Source organism: Triticum dicoccoides, chromosome 2B, assembly GCF_002162155.2.
Source record: "Triticum dicoccoides isolate Atlit2015 ecotype Zavitan chromosome 2B, WEW_v2.0, whole genome shotgun sequence".
Taxonomy (NCBI): Eukaryota; Viridiplantae; Streptophyta; class Magnoliopsida; order Poales; family Poaceae; genus Triticum; species Triticum dicoccoides.
In genome coordinates this window covers 469561777-469580728 of record NC_041383.1, presented here as the reverse complement: position 1 = coordinate 469580728, position 18952 = coordinate 469561777, and the positions used below count along the sequence as shown (strand labels likewise).

At 44.4% G+C, this 18952-nt stretch overlaps 1 protein-coding gene across 2 annotated transcripts; it reads right to left on the bottom strand.

Annotated features, from left to right (window-relative positions):
• Positions 1-4526: 4526 nt before the first annotated feature.
• On the bottom strand, positions 4527-8127 carry LOC119364287 (probable serine/threonine-protein kinase At1g01540). 2 transcript variants are annotated; one of them, XM_037629733.1, is made up of 7 exons: positions 6839-8127; positions 6406-6510; positions 6195-6317; positions 5945-6115; positions 5736-5865; positions 5439-5648; positions 4527-4954 (listed from the first exon to the last, which is right to left on the bottom strand). In XM_037629733.1, exons 1-7 carry the CDS (start codon positions 7471-7473, stop codon positions 4802-4804), a joined length of 1527 nt encoding a protein of 508 aa, XP_037485630.1. In that variant the 5' UTR covers positions 7474-8127; the 3' UTR covers positions 4527-4801. The 2 variants fall into 2 exon arrangements, with proteins under 2 accessions (XP_037485630.1, XP_037485631.1); XM_037629734.1 differs by lacking the exon at positions 4527-4954 and having other exon boundaries at positions 5530-5661.
• Between the last annotated feature and the right edge of the window lie 10825 nt (positions 8128-18952).

The following is an 18952-nucleotide window of genomic DNA, read 5'->3' as shown; positions in this document are numbered from 1 at the left end:
TACGGGCGGCGGCGTACGGGCGACAACGGGGACGGCGCGATGACGCGGGCGGCGGGCCGGGGGCGATCGAGATGGCGACGTAGTACGGGGCGGCGGCGCGAGACGGTGACGACGGGAAACGAGGGCCTTTAGTACCGGTTGGTGGATCCAACCGGTACTAAAGGACAACCCATTAGTACCGGTTGGAGCCACCAACCGGTACTAATGGCCGTGCGCTGCCACCCGCGGTGCGCTATTTTTAGTCCCACCTCGCCGAGCGAAGGGCAGCCGCGCTGATTTATAAACCCAGCCGCGGCTGCCCTTTCGAACTCCTCTATATAGCAGACTTCTGGGCCTAACTCCGGCGCGCTGCCCTGTGAGCCTGCTGGTCTTTATGGGCCTGAATTTGCACACCCTAGGTCTGGCAGACCCACCGGACAGCGCCCCAACAATTTTTTTATATTTTTTTCTTTTCTGCATTATTTATTTTCTTGTATTTATTTTTGAGTACTTATTTATATAGTTTTTTTCTTTTCTGTTTTATTTGTTTTCTTCTATTTATTTCTGAGTAGTTTTTTTTGTTGTATTTAGTTTCTTTGTGAATATTTTTGCTTTATATAATTTTTTTCTTTTCTGCATTATTTATTTTTGAGTAATTTTTTATATAGTTTTTTCTTTTCTGCTTTATTTGTTTTCTTCTATTTATTTCTGAGTAGTTTTTTTTGCTGTATTTAGTTTCTTTGTGAATATTTTTGCTTTATATAATTTTTTTCCTTTTCTGCATTATTTATTTTCTTGTATTTATTTTTGAGTAATTTTTTATATAGTTTTTTCTTTTCTGCTTTATTTGTTTTTTCTTCTATTTATTTCTGAGTAGTTTTTTTGCTGTATTTAGTTTCTTTGTGAATATTTTTGCTTTATATAATTTTTACTTTTCTGCATTATTTATTTTTCTTGTATTTATTTTTGAGTAATTTTTTATATAGTTTTTTCTTTTCTGCTTTATTTGTTTTCTTCTATTTATTTTTGAGTAATTTTTTTATATAGTTTTTTTTGCCGTGACCCTCTCTACTCTTTCGAACATGCTATACGGTTGAAATGATGATACCTTCAACATTTTCAGAGTTTGTTTTGTAGTGATTTTCATTTTCACGGTCATTTAGCTCTGATCTAAACAAATCAGTGACTGAAAAATAACAAATGATGTCAGAACGTGTTGGAAGACCAAATGCTTGTGATAGTTTGAGAAGTAACATATTTAAATTGTGCATCTGAACACAGAAAAAATACATTGATCAGTACCATCTTTCAGCCAAAACGCGCTACTGCTACAAAGAAGTACATAAAAAATACATTGATCATCAATGACCTTTTTGTATAGAATCTAAATTGTCAATAGGAATCTACAACCAATTTAAGAACCGACGAAGACTCCTATTGCAGCCACAAATCCTACACATAGAGTTTAATGAAGACCAAATGCTTGTGATAGTTTGAGAAGTATCATATTTAAGGTGGTCAAAATCTTGCTAGGGGAGCGAGGTGGGACTAAAAATAGCCCTGCCACAACTTCTTTAGTACCGGTTCGTGCTAGGGGAGCAAATGATGTCAGAAAGAGTTAAAAATTGATGACGTGGCTTAGAATGATGCGTACTGAACGCAAAAAAGTCTGAAGTTGTAATAAATTTAACAAATGAAGTGCCGGTGTAACCGATGAGTTTTCGTCCGAAACCGGCCCTGATACTTCGAAAGAGATTGTCCAGTTTGTACATGAAGTGCATCCAGTTTTTGCCGTAACACAAGAAGTCCGGAGTTCTAATAAGTTATTAAAAATAAAAAAGGCGCAATGCTCGGAATAGGGTAGACTACACTGCACATAGCTCTGTGCAATCTATTCTATTCCGAAAGGCTTGAAGCTAAGCAACCTGCAAGTGAGCATTGCGCCTCTCCTTTATCGTCTCTGCACTCACGGCTTATAAACCGCTCCTATTGCCTCTCTCCTAGCGAGGTGGGACTAAAAATCAGCTTAATAAAAAACTCTAGTACCGGTTCATGCCATGAACCGGTACTAAAGGTGTTCGTGAGTCCCACAGCCTGACACAGCATCATCAGTACCGGTTCGTGGCATGAACTTGTACTAATTGTTGCCCACGAACCGGTACTAATGATGTCCGCCCGCCTAGCCGTTGGAACCGGCACTAATGGACACATTAGTGCTGGCTCAAATTTAAACCGGCACTAATGTGCTTCACATTTAACCCTTTTTCTACTAGTGGGTGTGCACGTGTGCCTCCAAATAATCAATGCATGTTAGTGTGTGTATATGCACTGGATTTAAAAAAATCTGGAAAAGGTCCCTACAAAATCTTAAAAAAACATGATGGGATACAGTTCCAGTTGCTAGTACAATGCTTACGCCGCCTCATCTTGCAATGCAAATGAAACAACCCATCTTGATTTCCTTTCCTTTTTATTTGATGAGCCCGTATTAAGACCTAGTTTCAGTAAATCATAGATATAGCATGATACATTCAACACGACCAACCATGCTAATGTGGAGCGAGACGGATGTGTCTTCTAGTGATTCAATGACTTTGGCGACGAGTTCGGTCTATTTGGTGCATGGAAATCTTAAATTCATATGCGAGTGGTGGGTGTTGAGGCGGTATCACCATTATTGTTGTGAGAAAATGGAGTTTAGTGAGCGGGTAGTCCATGGATAATGAAGAGTGCGACGGGGAGATGCCAATAAAGGAATATGTGACTGCTAAGATCATACTCAACATTAGACGCTTTAATAGATGCTAATAGAGAAAAAAACACATATCATAAAATAAAAAACCATCGTAGCACTCTCTATTTGCAACGTTGAGCGCTCATGCACTAGTTAACTGCAAAGTCGAATGTAAAATCCGTTATTTGCATTAACTTGTGCTAGAAAAAAGGTAAGAGGACAACATATCCTTTTGCGTCGATGACATGCCCAAATGTCCACTAATCAGGATATTGATCTCGGAGCCCTCTCCTAGCACCTTGCATTGAGCATGCTCTAATGGTTTATGGGGTGTAACTTGTAAGGTTAAAAGAGTAGTCCGCAAGAGGAGGCGCCCGTTTGGATGACCAGTGTTTCACACGCTTTAGACTCCTATGTAGTGAATTCTTCTGTCATCTATGTGTGTACCTTCCAATTTTGCATAACTCATAGAAACTACCACTTAAATATATTGAAATATTGATGCACACAAAAATGAGGGAAATCAACAGCAACATTCGTGGGGATAGCCAAAAGGGATTATTTTACTACAATCCACCCAGGATGAAGCCACATGTTTGATGCTTTGTGTCTTACTAAGGCAGGTTAAACGATAGCAAGGCATTTGAGTGACCAAACTTTAAGCTCTGCGACAACAAGCATCGGTATTATATGAGTCTCCGTAGTGACTGTATTAATCTTCATGTTCTGGGACAAACATGTATGGTGTTGTTGGAAAACTTAGGCCTTTTGATCGGTCCATTGACAGTGGGCGCCCCATCATCCCATGAAGAGTGAAGTTTTGGGAGACGTGCATGAGCCCGTTATTTCAAAACGCTCGAAAAGGATATTTCCAAGTTTTAAAAAAAATAAATAAAAAAATGTGAAAACTTGTACATGTTCACTATGGATCTGTAAAATTCGTTCAAAATATTACGATTCGGAAACCTTGAAGGGGTTCGCCCACAAAGGGTTAGCACATTTGTTACCAAGTCCCATTATCAAAAAAGAAAAGGCAGCACCGGCACCCACACCAACATTGGGCGTGGCAGCGGCAGCCTAGGTGGATGGCGAACTGTCGGCGGCGGTTGTCCGGGCAAAGCGTCACGGACAGCAGTAGTAGGGGCACGGCACGAGGACAGCGAAGCCGCCTGTGAGATTTTAGGAGAAGCTGAGCTCTCGCCGGCCCCATGCACCCCCACCCCCATCCCCAGGAAATACATCTCCCGAACGCCATCGTCTAAATAAATCATAACGTTTCTTTCTTGCTAATCATCAACCTTGTTTTGTATCTAGCCTGGATCACCTAATTCACCTCAGATTCCGTCCATGATTGCCACCTGAACCCTACCTTTTCCTGTGCAGGCGCTACACGGTTCTGTTTGATCACTGAGACCGACGGTGCTCCTTTGAAAATCTGAGTGAGTGTGCAACTGGTTGCCAGTTAGCAGCCCAAGCTGGCTTCACTGTCAAGCATGGCTGAATAATGATAATATCGTCAGTTGTGAATACTTTCCTAAACAATGCCAGGTAGGTTAGGCCATGCCACCAACCTCTCCTTTTTCTCCTCCAGGTTGAAGAAGCAATTATATGATACTTGCAGAGTACCATGCCATGCAATCCCTGGCTGTCAATCTGAGCATCCAGCCTGAAGAACTGAACCATCAAATTTCTACGTGAAAGCTAGTAGTAAAGTATAGAAAATGAATCTCATCAAGGAAGAAAGGGACGAGGAATCATAAGCTGGGCAGCAACATGACACCAACCAGGAGGTCGGTCATAAGCGACGCTCAGCTTTACCCCTGAAAGTATAGCGCCTTTATCATACGGAGATATATCTTTTACATAAACACGATCCGGCGAAACCAACCAAAAAATCCCTATGCCTACCATAATTAATCCAGTAATGTACAGATGCTATCACGATCTCTCCATTAGACGCTTTCCATGGTTCCACACCTTACTCAACCCATGGAGCCGCAAACAAGCTTGTTTGTAGTAGGTCTGCGCCATCCAGCTTCTTTCTTGATCATGCACGAAGGTCCGGAAGAATCACCGTTTCCATCATAGCTAGGTCTCCTGATTTCTCCACCTTGAATTGTCGGGTTTGGATTGACCTTTTGGCGTGTCCCTTGGTGTGTCGTTCCCGCTACTATCGCCTGGTTCGCCTGAAGCTGTTTCCCCCAATTTCGCTTGACCTGGAGCTCTGCCAGCTCGGCGGTCCTGGCAATAAGAGTAACAAAAGGTATCACTATAAGTAAACACATTTTCTCTGTAAAAACTCTTCTTATAATAAAAAAAATTTGACCTAATTATGAGGGGACAAATTTGTTGTTCGTATATTGAAAGGCAAATGGCTTCATTTACACATCTTAAATCTTAACAGATTCAAACTGGAAAGAAAATGCTGAAATCCATATTTTTTGTAACAAAGAAAAGAAGTATCAACCCACAATGTAACTTACAATGACCAAAAGGGAGCCCCTTCAGTAATAGGCAAAAGAGAAAGTGTATGGTCTAATTAATAATCTAAAGCAAAACAATGTATGATACTCGACGTGTTCATCTTGATGTCCTTCTTTCCCCGGCAACAGGAAAAATAAATAGGGATAACAAATATACTGCAAAATTATTCTTGAGATAATTGTTATTAAATGACAGGTACTTGAAAATAAAGATAAAAAATTGTCGTGCCATATTGACTTACATCTCTGTAGGGGAAATCATCAACTTCAAGCATGTGAATCACATGACCAATCTTCGGCCTCTTGCGAGCTTCAGGGTCTACACATCGCAGAGCCACTAGCAAAGCCTTTTTCAGTGCCCTTGAAGTAGGCTTCTCGGTCATCTTGGGATCCAAAACCCCCTCTGAATTCCGGCTGCTGACCATTGTCTTCAGCCATTCAACGAGATTAACCTGAAAGATTAATCTGCAGAATTTATAAATGCATTTCACAAGTGCTTAATGTAGCACTGGTTATAAGGAGGCACAGCCATTACTAACCTCTCCAGGTGGCCTGTTGTAATCTACTGGTACCCTACCAGATATTATTTCCATAATAAGAATCCCAAAACTATAGACATCACTAGTTTCATTCAACATGCCAGTGCCTGCATACTCTGGAGCAACATACCTGTAATAACAAGAGATACATAAGCAACTATGTTCATGTTTATCTTGTGTGACGATGATTTTATGAGTATCATACTAACCCAAATGTCCCCATAACCCTGGTCGTGACGTAACTCCTCTCGGAGCCCAAAAGCTTTGCTAGCCCAAAATCAGAAAGCTTAGCGTTCCAATGCTTGTCAAGTAGGATATTGCTTGACTTGACATCACGGTGAACCACCTTTGGCTCAAGTCCCTCATGCAAATACATTAAACTGCACAACTAGGTAACTGTGTAAGTATGAAGTAGCGGTAAATATCTTGTTAGATCATCAGTAACTCACATGCACTTACCCTTTTGCTGATCCGAGAATAATCTTCATTCGTATGTCCCATGTAAGAGGGCTCACAGGACCAACATCACCATGAATCCATTGCTCTAAAGTTCCATTATTGACGAACTCATACACAAGCATCCTGAAAAGAGTTCATATACAACACATTTTATGTTACAAGCGCCTCATTTATCGAATACAGCAGTTCAAGTTATCACTCAAGGAGGCACCTTTGGTTGCCCTCAGCACAGTATCCAAGCAGCCGCACGAGGTTCTTGTGCCGCACCCGCCCGATTGCTTCGACCTCAACCTTGAATTCCCTCTCAGCCTGGCCCCTAACAAACCAAGTATATTACTAAATTCAGCAACACAAAAACCACACGTTACACAAACCACACATTTCAGCCTCTCAAATGGCAGCTTCCACGCTAAGCATGCTAACAACGACCCCGCAAAAAAAAACATGCTAACAACGACTTGTCATTTTTTTTATCAAGTTCTTGCACAATGTCACCATCTGAATTGTCAATATCTCAAGTCAGATTCAGTGACCCGGTGCACCCATCAAATTATACATCTTGCTTAAACTCAAATCAATTAGACGCCAATCAGAAACAAGGCTCTAAATTTGGCTATACTTGAGTTCACGGGAAGCGCTGTTACCTGTTATTCAGCAAATTCTTGACGGCGACCTGTGTGCCGTCCTCGAGAATGCCGTGGTACACGATGCCGTAGCCGCCCTCGCCAATCACCTTCTCGTCGGCGAACATTGCCGTCGCTGCCTCGAGCTCCTTGAGAGTGTACCAGTGGCCCCACCCGAGGTGTGAGACCTCCGGCACACCCGGCTCCGGGCCACCTCCGCGGCTCTCGCCGCTGGCCCCTCGCGACGACGGCCCCCCGCTACGCTGATGGTGGGGCGGCGGCTGCTCCGGGAACGTGATGCGGTGCTCCTTGCCGGTCTCGATCTGGATGGACTCCTGCGGGGACGCCTGGAGAATCTGAGCGAGCGGCACCTTGGGCGCGGTGCCCCCCGCGGGGGCCTGCGCGCCGCGAGAGGGCACCTCTTGGATGTCCTTGGGCGGCTTGGTGGGGTTCTTGGGATGGGCACTGGGCGCGACGGTGGCGAGGTGGAGGACGGGGGCGGCGGGGGCCCGGCGACGGCGGCGACGGCGGTTGGCGAGAAGGCACAGGAGGGAGAGGAGGACAAGGAGGAGCACGAAGGCGGCGCCGACGCCGATGCCAACGAGCTCCCACAGGTGGAGCCCGAAGACGACGGTGCTCTGGTCCGAGTCCGACATCGGACCGCGGCGGCGAAGCTCGTCGGCTCAACCAGGAATGGCGGATCTCCGCAACAACTCTGGCTTTCTTGCAGAATTCGGTGCTAAAGAGAGATCGGGTTTCGAACAGAGCAGCCCGCTAAAGCTTGGGTTCCTGCAGAGAATTGGAGCAGAAAGGCTGGATTCCCTCAGAGAATAAATGAATGGGCAATCCAAGCGGCCAAGATTGGATTTCGCAGAGGATGATGCAGTGGGAAACGCTGGGGCTTTTGGGTGAGGAGGGGAATTTAGGACAGGATGGAGTGACGAAAAAGGGTGGATTTGAGGGGCGACAGGGCCCAAGAAGTTGGATTTGGGAGCAATGTGGAGGCAGAGACCAAAGATTAGACGATTGTTTGTGGGTAAAGGGTGAGGGGTGGTTAATTTGTTCTTGATAAAAGATTGGATTGTGGTTGGGAGGAGGGTTTGGGGAAGGGGAGGGTGGTTGGTGGTGATCTTTAGAGTAACAACAAATCAACGAGAGAATGGAGAGCAAAGGATCAATTATTAGGAGCGGTACTCCCTACTCCCACAGACGGTGTGGAGAGAGAGATGAGTGAGGACTGATGGGTTGCAGGAGGGGAGGAGCGCCAGTGCCAGTGCCCAGTGGGAGCTGTGAGGGAGTGGTGAGTGGTGACAGGGTGTGTGTGGCTGCTTTTCTTTGCTTTGGCCATTGCAATTGCATGCATGGAGGATTAGATTAGACAAGTCAAGGGTCAAGACCTAATAAAATAAGCAGATCAGGTCAGAAGAGAAAGAGAAGCATGGATGGAGGGCAGGAGGATGATATTTTGGGGGCCTGAAAAAGGGGAGGAGCTGGAGAGAGGAGAGCTGATGCGAGCTGTCACGCCGTTGGACTAATGAGGGAGAACGTCCAATTGGTTGCACTGTCTGGGATCTGGGTTTTTTTTTCTCTATATATTTTTTTATTGTTGATTGGTTTGGAATGGCTCATCACGTTTGTAGCACATTTTTCTTATTTTTTCATGCGACTTTCCTGTGTGCCTCGGTATCACGAAATTTCGGCATCCGCTCATTGACGTGTGCGGGTGCGACGACGCGGCTTGTCGCAACGTCACTAACAGAGCTGAGAAAAACTTGACCTGTGCGGGTGGGGGAGGGTTTTTAGCTCCGAGCGTTGCTCGGATTAGATAACCTTGCTGGAGGCAGGGGAAATTTGACCTACACAGGTGGGGGTCCTTTTCCTTCAATCCCCTCTCGAATTAGATAACTACTCCGTTGAATGCGGGGACAATGCGGTTTGACATGGCACTATAGCCGAAGGTGAGGTAAGGATGGGTGGAAAGTTGGGTGGCCAAAGGAGAAAAAAGAAAAGCAAGAGTCTAGGAGGAAGAAGATGATACACAAATGTTCGAGTGATCTCTTTTTTACGCTCATTCACGTAGATTGAAATATAGTTCTTTACATTGTATCAAAATGTCTATTATGCATGCATGCGGTTTTTGTTCTCTTCTATTTTGTGAAAACATGTCTATCAAATTTCTGTGTATTTTCCTTCATGTGTTTTTTCTCTTATTGATGTTTCTTATCCATGTGATTACAGGGATGTTTGAATACACATATACTCCCTCCGTTCCTAAATATTTGTCTTTCTAGGCATTTCAAATGGTCACAAGATACGAATGAATGTAGACTTATTTTAGAGTGTAGATTCACTCATTTTGCTCCGTATGTAGTCACTTGTTGAAATGTCTAGAAAGACAAATATTTAGGAACGGAGGGAGTATGAATTTGTCGCACACGATAGTGTAATTCGTGCTTTCCACTTTGGCCAATGGTTTGATGGCCGAAACACCTTATTCTGGATTGAATGGTGGCTTGATGCCCAATCGTAACTTTAGCAAACTCATCATATCGGATGCTTCTATAATTGGTTGGAGTGCCCTTCATAAGTGTTTGTAGGTCACCGAACGTGTGTGCTAATTTAGAGTTGCCGTATCTTTGCGGCCTTCATAATTTCCTCTCATATTTTTTCTATATTTGTGCATATACACTCTTGATTCTCCTTTTCACGTGTATCTAATCTTTTGCCATTCAACAAGATTTTAAACCATACCATATTCTTCAAGAATTGAATTCAAATATAAACATAACATGAAGTTCAACCAAAAGCAATCATCATATGCTCGAAATGCATGAAGGAAAGATGAAGCATCATGCACACATTCGACCGTTGTGTACAAATCACATGCCATCGGCAAGGCTGCGTCTTCCCATGTGTGCACCCCTCCTCCAGTGTATTGGCTGCTCCATGGCATCCTGGAAGCCATGATCTCCGCTCGCAAACTCTGTTAACGATTTTGATGTTTCATACATTGCATTTGGATCCAACATCACGAACCAGTTCTTCTCTGTCATCTTCTCTCTTGCATTAATCAATACTCCTCAAGCTGAAGCATACACGTCTACATCTCTTCCTTGCACCCTTTTACTTTCGTGCATCTGTTTCCATTCTGCCATCTTCTCTTGTTCCTCCCCTCCAACTCCAACTTCTCTTGCTGCCTCTTCTCCTCCAACTCCTTATTTGTCTTGATCAACTCACTAATCTTGTCTTTCATCCACTTCACCTCACCTTGTGTCTTGAGCATCTCTTTTTATTTGTTCCTACCATCGGATCGCCACACGCTTGACCCTAAAGAAGGACCCCCTCAGCCACCTCTCATCTTCATCACCACGATCATCATCATCATCGTTGTCATCATACCCTCATGGACCGTTAAGCGGAAGCGTATATCACGCGGTTGATGTAGTTGTACTCGTCACGATCCAATCGTGGTCCAAATCGATGAAGTACCGAACGGACGGCACCTCCGCGTTCAGCACACATACGGCTCGATGACGTCTCCTCCTCCTTGATCCAGCAAGCGAGGGAGGAGAAGTAGATGGGATCGGCGGTAGCACGACGGCGTGATGGTGATGGTGGTGGAGTGATTCCGGCAGGGCTACGCCGAGCGCTAAAGAAACAACAAAGACAGAGGAGTTACGAAGTAACGGGAGAGAGGGGGGCAAGGGCTTGTGTCTCCTCTTGGGGGTGCCCCCTCCCCTCTCTATATAGGTGGAGGGGTGTGGTGGCCAGCCCTCCAAGCCCTAGGGGCGCACCAAGGGGGGGAGTTGGACTCCTAGTCCAATTCCCTCCTTTTTCCATACACAGGTGGACTTTCCACCTCTCCCAAGCCACATGGGCCTTGAGGCACTTGTGCGCCTGGCCCAATAAGGTGATGCGGCTTGAACTACGTCGTATTTCCCCAAAAAGGAAGGGACGATGCAGCACAGCTATGGTAGGTATTTTCCTCAGTTATGAAACCAATGTATCAATCCACTAGGAGAACCAACCACACTATGTAAACGGTACCTGCACACAAAGAACAAATACTTGCAACCCGACGCTTATGAGGGGTTGTCAATCCCTCTTATGGGTAACAGGGTAGGAAATGGACAAGTTGTCAGGATAAAATTGTGATAGATTGGATAAATAGATCTCAATAAAACACGAAATAAAAGAAGTAACAAAAAAATTAAGCAAGGTATTTTTGGGTTTTTGGAATAATAGATCTAAAAATAAAAGCAAATAAAAATAGATCTCAAATAAAATATGATAAAGAATAGACCTGGGGGCCGTAGATTTCACTAGTGGCTTCTCTCAAGAAATAGCACACGGTGGGTAAACAAATTATTATTGGACAATTGATAGAGCCTCAAATAATTATGACGGTATCCAGGCAATGATCAATATATAGGCATCACGTCCAAGATTAGTAGACCGACTCTTGCCTGCATCTACTACTATTACTCCACACATCGACCACTATCCAGCATGCATCTAGTGTATCAAGTTCATGGAGAAACGGAGTAATGCAATAAGAACGATGACATGATGTATACACTGGGAAAGAACACCGCACGATCGAACTCATCACGAAGCACCTCTTCCCATGGCAAGAAAAATAGATATAGTCGGCCTAACTAAACCAAATATTCGAAGAAGAAATACGAGGCTATAAATAATCATGCATATAAGAGATCAAAACTCAAATAAGTTTCATGGATAAAATAGATCTAATCATAAACTCAAAGTTCATCGGATCACAATAAACACACCATAAAAAAGAGTTACATCGAATAGATCTCCAAGAGACTATTGTATTGAGAATCAAAAGAGAGAGAGGAAGCCATCTAGCTACTGCCTATGGACCTTTAGGTCTACAATGAACTGCTCATGCATCATCGAAGAGGCACCAATGAGGATGATGAACCCCTCTGTGATGGTGTCTAGATTGGAGCTCGTGGTTCTGGAACTTGCGGCGGCTGGAATTGTGTTTCATCGACTCCCCTAGGGTTTCTGGAATATTTGGGTATTTATACGGAGAAGAGGCGGTGCGTGAGGCCACGAGGTGGGCACAACTCACCAGGGCACGCATGGACCCCTAGGCACTTCCAGGTGGGTTGTGCCCCCCTCAAGGCACCCCTCTGGTATTTCTTTGGCCCAATAGGTGTCTTCTGTTCTAGAAAAAATCTCCAAAAAGTTTCGCTGCGTTTGGACTCCGTTTGGTATTGATTTTCCGCTATGTAAAAAAAAGCAAAAAAACAGCAACTGGCACTGGGCATTATGTCAATAGGTTAGTCCAAAAAAATGATATAAAGTTGCTACAAAATGATTGTAAAATATCCAAGAATGATAATATAACAACATGGAACAATCAAAAACCATAGATACGTTGGAGGCGTATCATAAGGCTAGGGCGCCTCCCCTCAGTCCATGCTGGCCCTTGGATGTGGTGGAACCCTTGGTGGACTTACGGACTCCTCCGGAAGTTTTCAGAACCTTCTATCGGTACAATACCGAAAAAACAGAAACTTATTCCGGAACCCTGAAAGCAACTTTCCATATATAAATCTTTACCCCCGGACCATTCCGGATCTCCTCATGACATCCGGGATCTCATCCAGGACTCCAAACAACATTTGGTCACCAACATGCATATCCCAATATTACTCTGGCATCACCGAACATTAAGCGTGCAGACCCTACGGGTTCGAGAATCATGTAGACATGACCGAGACACCTCTCCGGTTAATAACCAATAGCGGAACATGGATGCCCATATTGGTTCCTACATATTCCACGAAGATCTTTTTTCGGTTGAACCATGATGTCAAGGATTCAGTTAATACCGTATGCAATTCTCTTTGTCCGGTGATATGTTACTTGCCCGAGATTTGATCGTCGGTATCTCCATACCTAGTTCAATCTCGTTACCAACAAGTCTCTTTACTCGTTCCATAATACAAGATCTCATGACTAACTCATTAGTCACATTGCTTGCAAGCTCCTTACGATGTTGTATTACCGAGAGGGCCCAGAGATATGTCTCCATCACCTGGTGTGACAAATCCCAGTATCGATCCATGCCAACCCAACAGACACCATCGGAGATACCTATAGAGCATCTTATGATCACCCAGTTATGAATTGACGTTTGGTAGCACACAAGGTATTCCTCAGGTATCTGGGAGTTGAATTATCTCATGGTCTTAGGAATAGATACTTGATATGAAGAAAGCTATAAAAATAAACTCAAGTGATACGACCGGATGCTGAGCTTACGGTTGGGTCTTGTCCATCACATCATTGTCCTAATGATGTGATCCCATTATCAAATGACAACTCATGTCTATGGTTAGGAAACTTTAACCATTTTTTATCAACAAGCTAGTCTAGTAGAAGCTCACTAGGGGCATAGTATTTGTTGACGTATTCACACATGTATTTAAGATTATGGCCAATACAATTCTAGCATGAATAATAAACCTTTATCATGAATAAGGAAATATGATCATAACCAATTTATTATTGCCTCTAGGGCATATTTCCAACAGTCTTCCACTTGCACTAGAGTCAATAATCTAGTTTACATAGTAATGAATCTGACACCCATGGAGTCTTGGTGATGATCATGTTTTGACCATAGAAGAGGTTTAGTCAACGGGTATGCCACATTAGGATCCGTATGTACTTTGCAAAGTTCTATGTCTTCATCCTTGAAAATGCAACTAATCCCCGGGTGGTTTCGGTAATTCATAACAACACATAGCTCATTGAACTAATATCCATTCAAAAAATTAATGTTTCAAAAAGTTCAGTGATTGGTATGGCATGGACTAAAGATGTGGACCCCTCAAAATGCTAAGGACACACATTGGAAAAAGCTCAAGATTCTTCATTTTCATTTTAGTGATCCAAGATCACATTGAGTCCATAGGAAAAGTCAATACTATTAAAAGGGGATGAGGTGTTGCTTAATGGCTTGCTTGCTCAAAATGCTTAGTTATATGCTGCAAAACCATCAACCACTTTCTCATTTCCACATATGTCCTAAACCTAAAGTCAAACTCAGCCCCACTGATTTGATCTATCCGGCACCACCGAGTTCACTTGACATAGCCATAGCAAGAAATCCTAATCAGTTTGGTCACACTGATAGGGATCTCGGTCTCACCGAGATGGGATTACAAACTCTCTGTTTCCTTTTCGTGAAGTTTTGGTCTCACCGAGATGAGCGATCGGTCCCCACCGAGTTTGCAATGCAAACTCTTTGTTTCCTTCTCGTACCATTTCGGTCTCACCAAAATGACCGATCGGTCCCACTGAGTTTGCCTGACCAAGTCTCTGTTCGCTTATTACTGAAATCTGTCTCAGCGAGTTCATGTGATCGATCTCATCGAGATGAGGTTTTGCCCTAACCCTAGCGCATTGGTCCCACTGAGTTGATATTATCGGTCCCATCGAAAACCCTAACATTCACATTTTGAACCAGATCGATCTGACGAGTTTCACTATTCGGTCCCACCGAGTTTGGTAAATTGTATGTAACGGTTAGATTTTGTGTGGAGGCTATATATACCCCTCCACCCCTTCTCCATTTGTACAGAACATGCCTACACTTCCACTACTCATTTTCTGAGAGAGAACCACCTACTCATGTGTTGAGACCAAGACATTCCAATCCTACCACAAGAATCTTGATCTCTAGCCTTCCCCAAGTTGCTTTCCACTCAAATCTTCTTTCCACCATATCCAAATCTATGAGAGAGAGTTGAGTGTTGGGAAGACTATCATTTGAAGCACAAGAGCAAGGATTTCATCATCAACACACCATCTATTACCTTTTAGAGAGTGGTGTCTCCTAGATTGGTTAGGTGTCACTTGGGAGCCTCCGTAAAAATTGTTTGAACCAAGGAGTTTGTAAGGGCAAGGAGATCGCCTACTTCGTGAAGATCTACCCAAGTGAGGCAAGTCCTTCATGGGCGATGGCCATGGTGGGATAGACAAGGTTTCTTCTTCGTGGACCCTTCATGGGTGGAGCCCTCCGTGGACTCGCGCAACTGTTACCCTTCGTGGGTTGAAGTCTCCATCAACGTGGATGTACGATAGCACCACCTATCAGAACCACACAAAAAATCTCCGTGTCTACATTGCCTTTGCTCCCTCCAAACTCCTCCGTTTTACCTTCATATGCAATGATTTACATTCCACTGCTATACTCTTAGAATTGCATGTGTAGGTTGATTGCTTGACTTGTGTTAAGTTGCTAAAATCAACCAAGACTTAAAATTGGGAAAAGGCTAGGTTTTTATTTGTTCAAGTAGTCTAATCACCCCCCTCTAGACATACTTTCGATCCTACAAGTGGTATCAGAGCTTTGGTCTCCATTTTTGCCTTGATTTCCACAGCTTTGGTGATCATAGCCTTGGTTTCACAACCTAGGAGAGTATGGTGTCTAGCAAGGGATATTACCACCATAGAGGTCCTTACTTTGATGGTACAAATTTTGCTAGTTGGAAGCATAAGATGAAAATGCATATTCTTGGACATAACCCCGCTGTTTTGGGCTATTGTGTGTATTGGTTTGCAAGGTGAATTCTTCGATGGGAGAGAACCAAATCATGAAGCAACTGCAGAAGAATTGAAGATATTGCAATACAACGCTCAAGCTTGCGATATCCTCTTGTAACGCCCTCGATGCGGCTATAGCTCCCACGTGCCGAGGCACGACTTAGAGGCATAACCGCATTGAAAGTAATGTCGCAAGTCAGGCAATCATTACAACATCCCATGTAATATATAATAAAAGGGGGAGATAACATAGTTGGCTTACACTCGCCACGTCACATCAGAGTACACAAATAACATCCATCAAACAAATCACTCATGGCCCGACTACGGTGCCAAAATAGAAAAGACCCCCAACATGCGACAAGGTCCTGAATCGATAACCCCAACTAGGCACCACTACTGATCATCCGGAAAAGACACGTAGTATCGCTGAGAGTCCTCGTCGAACTCCCACTTGAGCTCGTAATCGTCAACTGGAGCAGAAACACCTGGACCTGCATCTGAAGTTGTAGTATCTGTGAGCCACAGGGACTCAGCAATCTCACACCCACGCGATCAAGACTATTTAAGCTCATAGGAATGGATAAGGCAAAAATATGTGGAGCTGCAGCAAGCGACTAGCATATGTGGTGGCTAACTTATACGCAAAAGAGAGCGAGAAGAGAAGGCGAAGCACGAGCGAGAAGCTAAAGGAACATCCTGCGCAAGCATAACTCCAACACCGTGTCCACTTCCCGGACTCCGCCGCGAAGGGGCCATCACGGTAACACACACGGTTGATTCATTTTAATTAAGTTTAGTTCAAGTAATCTACAACCGGACATTAACAAATTCCCATCTGCCCATAACCGCGGGCACGGCTTTCGAAAGTTCAATCCCTGCAGGGGGGTCCCAACTTAGCCCATGACAAGCTCTCACGGTCAACGAAGGAATAGACCTCCACCCGAGACACACCGATCAGACTCGGCAACCCGGTACAACAAGACAATTCGACAGGTTAAAACAAGACCAGCAACACCGCCCGAATGTGCCGACAAATCCCGATAGGAGCTGCACATATCTCTTTCTCAGGGCACACTCAGATGAGCGCTCCATACAACTAAAACCAAACCTCGAGTTTCCCCGAGGGGGCGCTGCACAGGACTCTAGTTTGGACCAACGCTCAGAGGAGCACTGGCCCGGGGGGGTTAAAATAAGATGACCTTCGCGCTCCGGAAACCCAAGGGAAAAAGAGGCTAGGTGGCAAATGGTAAAACCAATGTTGGGCATTGCTGGAAAAGCTTTAATCAAGGCGAACTATCAAGGGGTTCCCATTATAACCCAACCGCGTAAGGGATGCAACAATCCGGGAACATAACACCGATATGACGGAAACTAGGGCGGCAAGAGTGGAACAAAACACTAGGCGAGAGGCCGAGCCTTCCACCCTTTACCAAGTATATAGATGCATTAAGACAACATAGCAATATAATGATATCCCAACAAGAAAATAAATGTTCCAACAAGGAACGGCTCCAATCTTCACCTGCAACTAACAACGCTATAAGAAGGGCTGAGCAAAGCGGTAACATAGCCAATCAACGGTTTGCTAGGACAATGGTGGGTTAGAGGATCAACATGGCAATTGGGAGGCTGACAAGCAAAAGGTAGGCATCGTAGCAGTGGCAAAGCAAAAGAGCGAGCAAACTAGCATAGCAAAGATAGTAGTGATTTCGAGGGTATGATCATCTTGCATGCACAGTTGTCAGAGTTGACTGGATCCTCGCAAGCAAACTCAACGGGCTCCTCGGTAGCGAACTCGTCTCCCGGCTCTACCCACAAGACAAACAAGCAACAAGGATACAATCAACCACGGGCAAGACCAAGCAATTTGATGAAATGACGATATGCTATGCGGGATGCGATGCGGGATGCAAAATGCAAGATATGACAGGAAATGCATGAACCTGGCATCAACTTGGAAAACCAAGTGTGCCACTGGATAGAGGGGATGAAATCGCTTGAAAACGATATAAAGATCATAGGAATCGGAGCTACGGTTTGGAAATGGCGAGCGTTTTAAGATATGACACCGGTCTGCGATTTGCAGCAAGTAGGCATCTAAATGCAACGAAATGAACATGCTACAGCCACCAAACATGGAAACAAAATACATGGCAGTGATGTACACAAGATGGTTGACAAAACACTAGCACTGAGCCATAGGCAAATTCATCCATTAAGAGGTTCAAACAAGCATGGTTAAAACGCAAATGCAAAACAGATTCCAGACTTAGTGAAATTAACACTAGTCTGAAATTTCAGATCACGATGCTCTCTTCGGAGAAGCAAAACAACATGATAGAAAACCTGAACATGACAAGTAAGAACATGGCATGGAGCTACTCAACAAGCTTAACAAAACACCCAAAGTGACCTGGGGCCAAAAGGGTTCACAAAATACTCTACCGAGCTCACGAACATAGCTCGAACACAATCAGTTTTCAGACTTAGTGAAAACTGAGACACGCTGAAATATAACTCACGAAGGCATGTAAACGAGCTCGATGCACTCACTACGGTGCAAGTCATGGCAAGGAAAGCATATAACCAGCAAGAAGGCACAATGTGCTAGCTACACATGGCAAGAACAAAGGCATAGCATGCATGGAACACTAACGGTAGCATCGGCAAAATCGCAAACAAGTTGACGATCTGCCCAGATTAACAACGAAGCAAAAGTTGAGCTCGATTGAGTCAACCTAGAGCACTCCACATATGCAAACAAAGACATGGATGGATAGAGCATAACATAAATATCAAAACTCCCTTACTGATCATCCTCAAAAGAGGCACGGATCACTAGGAAACAAGCTGGACATATAGCATCATGAACTAAAATATCCCAGACTTAGTGAAAATCACTAAGTCCCTGAAATCTGCAATCTCAGGTACCTCTCTTCGCAAGCTTGCACAAGACAACACACACATCCTAAAAATACATGGGTGGCACCTCTGGAAAGAAGACAAAATGCTTAACAATTCATCCCAAAGGGGCACAGGCATATCATGCACGAATTAATCATGGCAAAAATGACAAAAGTGCATGATGAACTAACGGATCTGCAATTTAACTCACGAAGCCTCCTTCTAACAGCATTTTGGGGATCAAGATGACCTTAAATGCAAATGATGCAATGTAATGAAGTGATGTACATGTCGAGGCGAAGATTTTGATATATCATACGCCCAAAACGGAGCTACGGTTGCAAAGTTACGGGACCTCGAATAGAGCAACTTGGATCAAAATTTCCAGGACTTAGCAAAAAAATCGGGGGTTAGGGTTTACTGTTCACGCGACCGGATCCAGATCGGGATCACGGCACGGAAGCCGAGGCGGTGCCGGCGGTGGAGCTCGAGCTCGCCGGAGCTGCGGGGTGCGCCGGCGGTGGAGGAGGTCGCCGGGGGGCGGCGCCTGCGAGGAGGCAGCGGAGGGGCGCGACGAGGAGGCGCGGTGCGGCGGCGGGGTCGGCCGGCAGTGGCTCGCGCGCCGGCGAGGTGCGGCGG